Source organism: Anas platyrhynchos, chromosome 1, assembly GCF_047663525.1.
Source record: "Anas platyrhynchos isolate ZD024472 breed Pekin duck chromosome 1, IASCAAS_PekinDuck_T2T, whole genome shotgun sequence".
Lineage (NCBI taxonomy): Eukaryota > Metazoa > Chordata > Aves > Anseriformes > Anatidae > Anas > Anas platyrhynchos.
Window position 1 is genome coordinate 137,836,716 of NC_092587.1, and position 12,094 is coordinate 137,848,809.

Below are 12,094 nucleotides of genomic sequence, written 5' to 3' on the forward strand. Positions count from 1 at the left end.
GTTAGAAGAAAATTTTGCTAGCAGATTAAAATGCTACTTAACAAGGGAACAACTGTTCTCTATTTGGATGTAATCCTAAGAATGCTAGAGAATCCCTTAGTGACAGGCTATATTTGTTTTCTGTATTAGGAGTGGAAGCCCTGGTTGGCTGGTTGTTGGATCACCCTGATGTTCAAATTACTGATCTCTCTGATGCTGATACTATCTCCGATGAATATTCAGATGAGGAAATAACAGAGGAGGTCGAAGAAGCTGAAGCTGCTTGCCCTGTGGTAAGTACCAGGTTACTAAAAAGTAAGTAAGGCTAGATGACTGTAAATTGTAATTCTTTCCTTTTATGAACTTGGTTAGATTTCAAGAACATTGTGCTGTCCCAGGCTTTCAAGACTAAAAGAAGACCACATTGGCCATAAGTTTCTAAAATAGACCATAAAAGATCTCAAGAATAATCTGTAAATGTATGTATGAGTAGCACAGAAGGAGGAGTGGAATGCAGGTTTATCTTTCACTATCAGTAACTCTAGGTATCCCATACAGTTAGTCTCAGTTTCATGTAAAGTAGTCTGTGCTATAGAGCAGTATTTGTAAAGGACTCCTTTAGTTTATTTTTTTCTTCCTTTGGCTGAAAATAAAATGTTAGCAATAAAGCATAACTAATGAATTAGTGAATAAATGGCAAAAAGATGCCAGTGAAATAACTTCCTTTTCCTTATAACAACTGTTTTCAGTGATTGGCAAAAAAAAAATAATAAAAAGCCTTTTGAGTGTGACGGCTTTAATGTAACACGTTTTTCTAAACATTCATATTAAAACAGGAATCCAGTAATTCTCAATCTTTATAAAAAATACATCTTGAAAGGAATGATATTCCATCTCGTCAGCTTGTTTTTGTAAGGGAACACTTAAAATCTGATTGTTATATAACAACAACAACAACAAAGTAATGTAGTCTAAGTAAGAGACTACTATTCACACACTTTTGTTTTTTTCCTCTGCAATCAAACAACCTAAGGAGTGGAATGTGAATGTGTATGTGTAAGGCTAAGTAGATTACTCACAAATCCTTTTTGCACTAATACTCTTTGGCAAGCAGATTTCATACAAGCAACTTAGAGATTTTTTTCCACAAATCTTGAAAATTTACAGCTTGGCAAATCATTCTGGAAACTAAGCTTTAAGGTAGATCATAAACAATAGCCCTATAAAGAGTTGACTCATTGAAGATTTTTCCCATGAAGAATTGGCATGTAACTTAGATATGATACTGTTTTTTTTTTTTTTTTATTGGATTATCTTCATTTTCTGCTAACAATCCTATTTATCTGAATTTTAAACATTTTTTTAACTGTTTTATGTTTATCTTGGATTTTTTTTCCAGTCAAATGGTGCTGTTGTAACAGAAAGCCAGACCTATAAGAAACGAGCTGATTTCTTAAGTAATGATGATTATGCTGTGTATGTGAGAGAGAATATTCAGGTAAGTGTTTTCCATATAGCTTTCATCACCATCATGCTTTCCTTCTGGTACAAACATCTCTGCAGAGCTCTGACATTTTATCGTTCTTTTTCTGTAGGTGGGGATGATGGTTAGGTGCTGCAGATCCTATGAGGAGGTTTGTGAAGGAGATGTTGGCAAAGTTATTAAATTGGATCGAGATGGCTTGCATGACCTCAATGTACAGTGTGATTGGCAGCAAAAAGGTGGTACTTACTGGGTCAGATATATCCATGTTGAGCTTTTAGGTAAGTTGGTTGCTAACTTTATTTTTTGAATAAAAAGCTTGAATGATATATTAAGGGAGATTAATTTTGGGGGTGGAAAAAAAGTACTTACCATGCATTTATTCTTGTGACTGCTAGGTTTCCCACCACAGAGTTCTGCCTCCCATATCAAGATAGGTGACAAAGTGCGAGTGAAAACCTCTGTTACCACACCCAAATACAAATGGGGATCTGTTACTCACCGGAGTGTGGGAGTTGTCAAAGGTAATGTATATTCAAAATGGGGCATGGGAGATAAAATGGGAAAACACACAGACTTTCTGCAGTGTTTAAGGACAGAATCTTTTAGACACACTAAGAAATCATACTGTTGTGATTTCTCTCTTACTGATGATAAGAATAGAATGTATGTGATGTCCGTGATGGGTTTAGAGACGTGCCCAGGGAGGTGGTGGAGTCACCATCCCTGGGGGTGTTCAAGGGAAGGTTGGACCTGGTGCATAGGGACTTGGTTTAGTGGGTGACATTGGTAGTGGGTTGATGGTTGGACCAGATGATCTTGAAGGTCTTTTCCAACCTTAATTTTTCTATGATTCTATGCACTCTGTACTTTTTTGAGCTGCTGTGTTCACATCTAGTAAAGATCTTAGGAATCTGTGCGGTTTCCTGCACGGTTGTACTTCTCTTGTATACTTTGTCTGGATGAACCACAAAGGTTTATTATGGTTTCCCTTTAAGAAGTAAACATGACTTGAAGACTCCGTATGAAAGTGAGGTAAAAGTGAGGTACACTAACAGCAAGCTGTAGTTGATGTTACAGAAGTAATCTTTGGGGTATTGATTTTTTTAAGAGGTATAGCTTTTGGTCTTTCTATTTATGCTTAGAAATGCTCTCTCCCTTTGTAATATGAAGTCAGGGAATTTTAATATATTTTTATCTATATTCTATTTAAACATATATTCTATTTATAGAATTCTTTTGTACTCCTTTTCTCTCTGCACCTTCCCAGACTATCTGACTAGGTTAATACGTAGTTCCATTAAAACAAAAGATTGCTTATGAAAGAGACTTCTGTTTTTTTTTTCTTGTCTGATGTTGACTGTAGCACTGGACTCTGCTGCATTTCATAGAGATTTGTAGCACGTTTTATTTCCTGTATGTTTTTGTTACAGCTTTTAGTGCCAATGGGAAAGATGTCATTGTAGACTTTCCTCAGCAATCTCACTGGACTGGATTGTTGTCAGAAATGGAACTGGTCCCCAGCATTCATCCTGGTGTCACGTGAGTGATGAATTATGTCTTGTTTAATGTATATAGTTTATTATTTGGCCTTATTGTCTTGATTCCATTATCTTGACTGCTGGTATAATTAGCTTCTGTAATGAAAACTGCTAGAAGTGTATTTATATTTTCTCCTTTTGTGAAATCAGGTGTGATGGCTGTCAGATGTTTCCTATCAATGGGCCTAGATTCAAATGCAGAAACTGTGATGATTTTGACTTTTGTGAAACCTGTTTTAAAACTAGGAAGCACAATACCCGACATACTTTTGGCAGAATAAATGAACCAGGTAAGTTTCAGAATTCACATGCTTCCAGGATTTACTCAAAATGAATTTGTTGTAAAAACTTTTAAAACTCAGCATAGTATCATAATGAAATTAATGGTTGGACTCACCCTCTAGACAACAAAACGTTTTTAACACATCACAGTGCTGTAGCAATTGCTTGTGATGAACTACACCAAAATGCCAACCCTTAAGCTTTTGTTCTAGTGTTAAATAAGTTTAAAAAAGGCTGCCTGACAACTAACTCTTTGTTAGAACTGAGCTATACCAAGAACCAAAATAGTGTAATTCTTTAATCTTCCTGCCTTTTGCTGTCAGTTTAACTGTAGGTGAATGGATCCTCATGACAGCAGTTAAAACTTTAAATATCTCCTCTAAGATTCATTTTTAGAGATCTATTGCTCTGTAATAGTGTTGCCTAGCAATGTGTGATGACTGTTGTCTCGCTTCCTCCATGATTTGGAGACTCTAGATAAATTTGTAAGAATGGCCTGTTATAAGAAAGGGAAACCTTTTGAAAGACTCATCAGAATTCTTTACTTTCTAAGACAAGAACAGTTGAACCCATTTTAACTCCAAAACTCCTCGGTTTCGCATCATCATTAATACCTGAAATTGGCTTTTGTTTGTTTTGTTTATTTTCCCACCCAGCTAAAAATCAGTCTGACATCAAGCTTTTGCAAGGTGATGCTGGCTTTTGAACTAAGCTTCATATTTACACATAGCCAGTCTGATTAGTTTGGAAAATAAATAAATACTTACTACCTACTAGAGATCTTGAACATACACTGTATTTATATCATGGTCTCTTGAAAGGGCAAGAAAGACTTCCCATTAAGAAATCAGTTAGTATGGTTGTGTATTAGTAATCCTGCCCATTGCACTGGGTGTAGGTTAGAGAAGTTGTAATATTTTTGTCAGGCTTACTAGAAGCTACAAACATCAGGAAAGTGCTTGTGCAAGGAGGAAAACTGCAGCTCTCTAACCTTTCTCATTCTTGACTAAGGTTCAGAATGTTTGAGTGATGTAACTTAGATGCATATTCTCCTGTAAAGGATTTCTCTCGAGGGTTGGCTGAATATTTTTCACATTCTGTGGTGGTATACAAAGCTCACGTGCTGTGGGCCTATGTTTTGAAGTGTATGGACCATCAAACTTTGATTGATATTTCAAAAGGAAGGGACATTTTTCAGAATTACTCTTAGTGTTTTACATTCCTAGAGATCTTAGAGCTATTTTCCTTAATTTTTTGATAATGATTTTTTACAAAATCATGGATGTTTTCTTGGTAGAAATCAAACCTAAGAATAGAAGGTGTGACATCCTGAATGACAGGCATGAGAACTTGTCATCAGATAGAGTGCTTGGAACTCATAAAAAGGAATAAATTTCAAGCTATGCCCTTTAAACATGAATAATATTACCATATATATGTAGCATGCTTTCTTCATGCTTATGTGTCACATGTTCTACTTTTAGACCACATCTGAAGTCTTTGGTTTCTTCTATTTCCTTTCATGTTGCTTATGGATTTATTTAAAACAATTTTCCCTGAGAGGTGCATGCTTATGATTTCATTTAACCACTCAGGTCAGTCTCCAGTGTTTTGTGGGCGTTCTGGAAAACAGCTTAAGAGACGGCATAGTAGCCAGCGGGGAATGTTACTGGACGATTGGTCAAGAATAGTGAAGAATTTGAACGTCTCGTCCTCTGTGAATCAGGCTTCGCGGCTTATTGATGGTAGTGAGCAGTGCTGGCAGTCTTCTGGCTCACAAGGAAAGGTAACTTGAAACCGTAACTGGTTTATTCTGGCATCCTTTCTTCTCAAGAGGATAACTGTTTACCTGACTTCGCTAATATATTTGTTTGTTACCTTCATGTAAGATAGAAAAGTAGTAAAAACAGACATCTGAAGTACAAAGCTATGTTTCTTCATAGTAAATGTGCCTGTTTTTAAAGCTGTGCTTCATTACAATTATTTCTTGTAAATTATAAGGAACTTTTGTGAGTTTTGAGAGACAAGGTAATTATTTTATTCTGTGGTTGGTGATATGATTGCAATAGCCTTTTCAGTGTAGTAACTGACATTTTTTATCATATTGATTATATTTTTACTCAAGAGGGAAAGCACCAATGTTTCTACTAAATAAAACTTTTCTGGCTGCTTCTCACTTGCACTCCTTCTTAATCTATTGGCCCACAGAGCTGCTTTGTGGCCAGTGTAGGCTTCATTTGCACCTAGGCTTCTTTCAAAGATTTATGTTGTCCCATTTCGTGACCACCAAGGGTATTGTGTTTTCTCAGTCTTCTTGATGGTGTTGCTCTTGAGTGAAATCAATTGTTTGCTGCAATTGTTTCTCTTGCCCTGGGGGTTGGACTGCCCAGATTCCATGTGTTACAGATGTGTACCAGTGTACCATTGGAGAATGTTTTTTCACTATTGAAAAACACGTTTACTCTTCTTAAGTCATACCGTGATTCTACAAATACCATCTGAAAATTGTTTTTTTTTTTTTTTTTCCTTAGCACTGGATTCGCTTGGAGATTTTTCCAGATGTTCTTGTTCACAGACTAAAGATGGTAGTGGACCCTGCAGACAGCAGTTACATGCCCTCTTTAGTTGTAGTTTCAGGTATGTGAATGCACTCTGACAAGCTTGAAAAATACATTTTTGTACATCCAAGAGTAGGTATTTATCTGGCTTCAGTCAGTATAGCCATGTATTCAACATGTGTTCCTGTTCATGACACAAACTCCTTATTTTAATGTGTTTTTCTTTCAATATTTTGTTTTCTAGGGGGGAATTCCTTAAATAACCTTATAGAGCTGAAGACAATCAACATAAATCCTACAGATACCACAGTGCCTCTTCTCAGCGATTGTACTGAAGTAAGTGAACTTTGTGTTCAGAGAATTATTCCTGTATGCGACTGAAAAATATTTTGTTGCAAGAGATGGATCAGAAGAAGTGCTGTTATTATTAAAGCATGGTATTTTACTTTTCCTCTCCATGAGAAGCATTTCTGGCAGTGGTAAAGTTACTTATCCTGATAAGTTTTACTGTAACCACAGTGCAATTCTGTAATAGCTATAGCAGTCATATATCTTATTTTTTGTGTGTGATGTAAATCAATATACTTATGAACCAAGGTGGTCTCCCAATAAACTTAAATCTGGGGATCACTTTGGTGGGTGATTTTATTTTGCATGGTAGTTCTGATCATTTTCAGCAACAAGAAGGAATGAGTACTGAATTTTTTAGATTGGAAGTGAAATCATCAAACTAATGAGGCCACATGTTTATCTTAGAGTACAAATTATTTTGTGCTGAAAAGCCAAATAATTGAAATTACAAATTCATTTAGTTAATGGTTACAAAAATCAAGCAAAAGTTCTAAGTCTTTCGTAAGTTTTGTAAAGCTATAGAGGATGCAGAAGACGGCAATTTTTTTTTTCTTCTTAGTATCACAGGTATATTGAGATTGCAATCAAGCAGTGCAGGAGCTCTGGAATTGATTGCAAAATACATGGCCTCAGCATACTGGGACGTATACGTGCAGAGGATGAGGATTTGGCTGCAGTCCCTTTCCTTGCTTCTGATAATGAGGAAGAAGATGATGATAAAGCTAACACTGGGAGGTAGGTAACTGTAGGTGGGACAAAAAATTATAGAGAGACTTAGCATCTATATATTCCATTCAAGAGATTACTTGTAAGCAATGCAATTTAATTAGATTGAATGGCAGAAAAAGAAATCAGTATCTTTGTCAGAATTGTAGGTAGGCCATTTGTTAATTAAATGCATTTTGTAAGATTATCACACTGGTAAGATGGTAGCATTTTGTACATCTCCTGCTTCTTCTCAACCTGGATTTGTAATCCTAGCTGAAAATTTGATATATTCATAATTGGTATTGTAGCATGTATATATTTACCACTGCTCAAGAGAATACACACTCTGGGTTTTGTGATGTTTATTTTTCATAGCAACCTCTCAGCTGGGATGATGTAGTCTGGGTACCAAAGCTATTCCAGTATTACAAAATCAGTAGATAAAGTAAAAAAAAGTTTCTATGTTATAGCATGAAGGTTGCTTAGACTAACTTTTTCCCCTTTTTTTCCTACTCCTAAATATCCTCAGTCTTGTTAGAAAGAAGGCAGCTGGGCTGGAATCGGCAGCTACAATAAGAACCAAAGTTTTTGTTTGGGGACTGAATGACAAAGATCAGTTGGGAGGACTAAAAGGTTCTAAGGTATGTTTGTGGTTTTAATACTTCAGTATGACATGGAGCAGCTAAAAATAAAATGTGCAAGTCTCACACAACTCAAAGTTAATTCAAACATAATCAGAATTTTAAAGTTTATTACCAAAATCTATCACAGGTAGATTTTCATGGGTTTTTGATGTTAAGAAGTGTAGATATATGCTAGATGGAAAGTTTGGAGCAAATACTCATTTTGGTTGTTACTCTGAAATCTTTTTTTTTTTTTTTTTTTAGCAGTCACTTAACTGTTTGGTTTAGATGATAACAAACTAATTGTCTTAAAAATCTGTAGTGCACTCTGTTTTATTCCTTTTGAGTTTATTATATACTTTAAGTGTCGATAATAGTGAACTTCTCTATGTACTACCTGTAAGTGGAGCTGGTTCAGTAATCAAAAAAAGAAGTTTAATTCTAATTTTTCCATTAGTGTAACTTGATTACATTTTAGTGCATTTGAAAGGAATTTCAAAGAGCATTAATTTCTAAATTAAATGTGTACTGTTGTGTCTGTGGAGTGCCTTTCACAAAAACAAAAAAACAAAAAAACACAAAGTTAAGCACCCTCAGTAAGTTTGCAGGTGACACCTAGTTGGGCGTGGGTGTTGATTTGCTTGAGGGTAGAAGGGCTCTGCAGAGGGCTCTGAGTAGGCTGGATCAGTGGTCTGAGGCAAACTGTGTATGAGGTTCCACAAGGCTAAGGGCTGGGTTCTGAGCTTAGGGCACAACAACCCCAAGCAGCACTACAGGCTGGGGGCAGAGTGGCTGGGAAGCTGCCTGGCGGAAAGGGACCTGGGGGTATTGGTCAATAGCTCCCTGAATGTGAGCCAGCAGTGTGCTCAGGTGGCCAAGAAGGTCTAAATCAAAAATTAGCATGGCCAGCAGGACTAGGGAAGTGATTGTCCCTCTATATTCGTCTGGACAGTGATGTCAATATTAGCTTACAAAAGGCCTATGGAAAGTTTTTTTCCCCTATATACTGCAATAAAGAAGTCTGCTGGAAACTGTTTCTTTATCTGCATAAAAATAAATAACTGATATCTACCCTTCTTATAAAAGTGTATATGCCAGGTTTGAATATGTTAATTTAAAACACTTGAAAAGGTAGTAGTATTAGTATCTATTCATAAATATTCAGCTTGATCAAAGACTTCTTTGTAGCAATGAGGAAAACAGGTTGCTTGTTTGTTTCTCTTCTTGACTTTATCTCTAATCCAGATAGCTAAAGTGTTTTGCTATTGAAAAACTTAGTTGTGCTCCAGTTCCTGCATGCTGATTAGAAGCGTGTTGGTCAACTTGTGTTTGTTTCAACTTGGTTTATTTTGCTTTTTGCCTTTCTTCAGAACTGAGTTGTATTTTCTCAAGAAAACTATACTAAGAAAAATCCTTGTTTTTATCCCATTTCATTTTCTTTCAGGCTTCATATTTATCATGGTTTCAGTATTGTGTGCCTTTTCTTGGTTTCTGTCTTTTGCCTAATGTATATTAACGGATGTGTGAACTGTCTGAATAATACAGGGAATTTTCATGTATCTTAAATGTGGCTGTCAGGTTAAGTGGATGATCACTTCAGAATAGCTCTTCTATTAAAAGTATAAAACTTTAAAATGTATTGTAATAATTTCTGTTTCCTGTCTTCTCTAGATAAAGGTTCCTTCCTTTTCTGAAACCCTATCTGCCTTGAATGTTGTACAAGTAGCTGGAGGGTCCAAAAGCCTTTTTGCAGGTAATACAAGTTTAAAATACGTATTGGGTATTTAAGAGCAGAAATAAATTTCCAGTTTCAAAACATTAACAGTATTACAAAATGTTTTTTCCCCATTTTAGTGACTGTAGAGGGTAAAGTATATGCCTGTGGAGAAGCTACAAATGGAAGGCTGGGTTTAGGAATATCTAGTGGAACTGTGCCTATTCCTCGCCAGATTACAGCTCTCAGTAACTATGTTGTAAAGAAGGTGGCTGTTCACTCAGGTACTGGCTATTGCTATGCTTACATACATAAACAGAACATATTAAGCCTAAAAATAGAAGTTGTTTTGAAGTTTCTTGGGTGCTGTGATGCCCCAGCATATTTCATCTTTTTTTTTTTTTATTTTTAATAAGTAGAGAGTCTTACATTCTGGAAGCCTTATGGTAAAATCTGTGAATTTTGAACATACCCATATTCTTAATTTCTGGAAAAGTTTTTGCAGTCTGATCCAGATAAAGTATTTTCATTTTTTTGAATACTGCTAAATAGTGTGTTTGATACTATTTCTGTTTTCCTTGCAGCATTGAAAATAACCAATTAAATGATTATTTTTTTTTAATGTGCCAGGAAGTCTACATTCACAGTTGTTTTGTGTTTTAAATTAAATCGCATAAAAGCTATTTAGAATGTGACTAACGTGTTGGGTAGAAAGGCTCATACAAATAAATTGTAGAAACAAAGCAGTGTCAAATTTCTGAGATTTTTGCTAGACCTCTGCCTGCTTTGATGTTTAAATTTGTTTTTACTTTCAGGTGGCCGGCATGCTATGGCATTAACTGTTGATGGAAAGATATTTTCATGGGGTGAAGGAGATGATGGAAAACTTGGTCATTTCAGTCGAATGTAAGGATACCTATTTTATCTGTGCTTCAGTTAGAGAGAGCATTGCTATTGCGTGTCATAGCACGACTAACCACCACGTTTGACAATTACAGGGTTCTTAATTTAATAGGAATAAAAAATTGTGTCCAAAAAGACTTTCTCAACAGAGTATGACAACTTACAGTGCAGCATTTGTAGCAGTTTCAGTCATTTAATAAGGCAGCATTCAATTAATTTTAATTTAATGCTTGGAAATAATATATTCGGTAGAAAAGTCTTTATTAGTATTTTTGGAAGTTATTGGTGAAAAAGTATATGAAGGATATGAAGATTTTGGTTAGTGTTATGAGGTAAGGATTACTGATCTAGCCTGATGTGTAAAACTGTAGTGGTTTTACATTCCTGAGCTGTAACAGTCCACAAGTCTGCAGCTATTTTGTAGCTCTATTCTTAGACTTCTATTCACAAACTTGTTAGTCAGAAATAAGTTTCTTACTTTTCAGTAGAATACAGTTCAATCCTCCACATGACAATGGTAAAGAAAATTTAAATTTGTCAGGATTGTATGCAACATGGAACAGAGTTTTGAAAGAAAAAAGATATAGATATAACCAATGGGGAAATCTTTGTTTTTCATTCTGATATTTTCTGAGATGTTGCTCAGAATACATAGAAAATGAAAGTGCTCAAATCAGATATTTAATATATGATGATACATAAATATTAGGGGAGTGTGTGTCACTCAAATCTATGAAAATGGAAGTCCAGATTAGAGCAGTATTATAATTTCCTTGTTCAACTGCCTCATGTTTTCTGTGATGTATTAACAGAGAGACTTGGAATTCTTACCATGGGCATTTATTGGGAGCTAACTTTCCAAAAGTCACATGTATATTTATAAAACATGAATAGTGGCTCTGATATAGTCAATATTAGAAAACCTTCTTGAGTTGAAACTCTTCCCTATATTCAAAGTATATTGTTATGATGTGAATAGTAAATGTTTCCAGTACTCTCACAGAAACCTGACAATAAATTCCAGTTCTGATTTCTCTTATTAACAAGCAAAATTGGGATGGAAACGTCATCTTTTAATCTTATTGTCTACTCTGTGTCATCACGGTGGAAAAATAGTTATACCTAACAAATCACTCAACCTTGGGTAATGATAGGATATCAGTTTTCACTTTATATATATGCTTTTTAATTAATTCATAGTTTTGATTTTGATATTTTAGTTTTGTCACCTAAATTTTGCAGTGTAGATGCTTAAAAAAATTAAAATCCGAACAAAACCTTTGGAGTACATTAAAACAGTATAAATTTAAAATGTATGGTGCTACTACAGGATATGTCTTAGAATTGTAAGCTGCATTTTATTTTATCTTCAGGATACTGTTAGTTTTACACAAATATTTTTTTAGGTTATAGAGGTTGGTGTATTGTGTAACTCTTTCAGAAGTGATGCAATGATATATTCTTTACTCACTGTCTTTAGGAACTGTGATAAACCCAGACTGATAGAAGCACTGAAAACCAAACGGATCCGTGATATTGCTTGTGGCAGTTCCCACAGTGCTGCCATTACCTCTAGTGGTGAACTGTATACATGGGGTCTTGGAGAATATGGAAGGCTAGGACATGGAGATAATACTACACAGCTGAAACCTAAGATGGTAAAGTAAATGTTTCTCATCTCTGATGAAATGCGAGTGTTTAGTGACTGACAAAGTAAAGCAAAGCCGAAACTGTAAAAGCAGTATGAAGACATCATTTTGGAGCAATCTGATGAGGTTTTGGTACACACACCTCTTTATTAGGTATGCAAGGTATTTCAGAAAGGCCAAGAATCGCAGAATGATTTGGACTGGAAGGGACCTTAAAGATCATTGAGTTCAAACTGCTGTGGTCAAAGGCTCCTTGCTTAAAGCCTCATCCAACTTGGCCTTGAACGCTTCCAGGGATAGGGC

At 35.5% G+C, this 12,094-nt stretch overlaps 1 protein-coding gene across 4 annotated transcripts in view; it reads left to right on the plus strand.

The window, feature by feature from the left end:
* The window catches only part of HERC2 (HECT and RLD domain containing E3 ubiquitin protein ligase 2), a 108,030-nt gene that overhangs the window by 58,603 nt on the left and 37,333 nt on the right, over window positions 1-12,094 (plus strand). For all 4 annotated transcript variants that reach the window (XM_038173178.2, XM_027446869.3, XM_038173180.2 and 1 more), the window contains exons 47-61: window positions 130-272; window positions 1,379-1,477; window positions 1,575-1,743; window positions 1,861-1,986; window positions 2,896-3,004; window positions 3,154-3,293; window positions 4,881-5,071; window positions 5,817-5,922; window positions 6,088-6,179; window positions 6,754-6,929; window positions 7,432-7,543; window positions 9,197-9,278; window positions 9,380-9,523; window positions 10,055-10,145; window positions 11,623-11,800. In XM_038173178.2, the coding sequence (XP_038029106.1) occupies window positions 130-272; window positions 1,379-1,477; window positions 1,575-1,743; window positions 1,861-1,986; window positions 2,896-3,004; window positions 3,154-3,293; window positions 4,881-5,071; window positions 5,817-5,922; window positions 6,088-6,179; window positions 6,754-6,929; window positions 7,432-7,543; window positions 9,197-9,278; window positions 9,380-9,523; window positions 10,055-10,145; window positions 11,623-11,800 (1,958 nt within the window). The remainder of the gene's footprint in view (window positions 1-129; window positions 273-1,378; window positions 1,478-1,574; window positions 1,744-1,860; window positions 1,987-2,895; window positions 3,005-3,153; window positions 3,294-4,880; window positions 5,072-5,816; window positions 5,923-6,087; window positions 6,180-6,753; window positions 6,930-7,431; window positions 7,544-9,196; window positions 9,279-9,379; window positions 9,524-10,054; window positions 10,146-11,622; window positions 11,801-12,094) is intronic.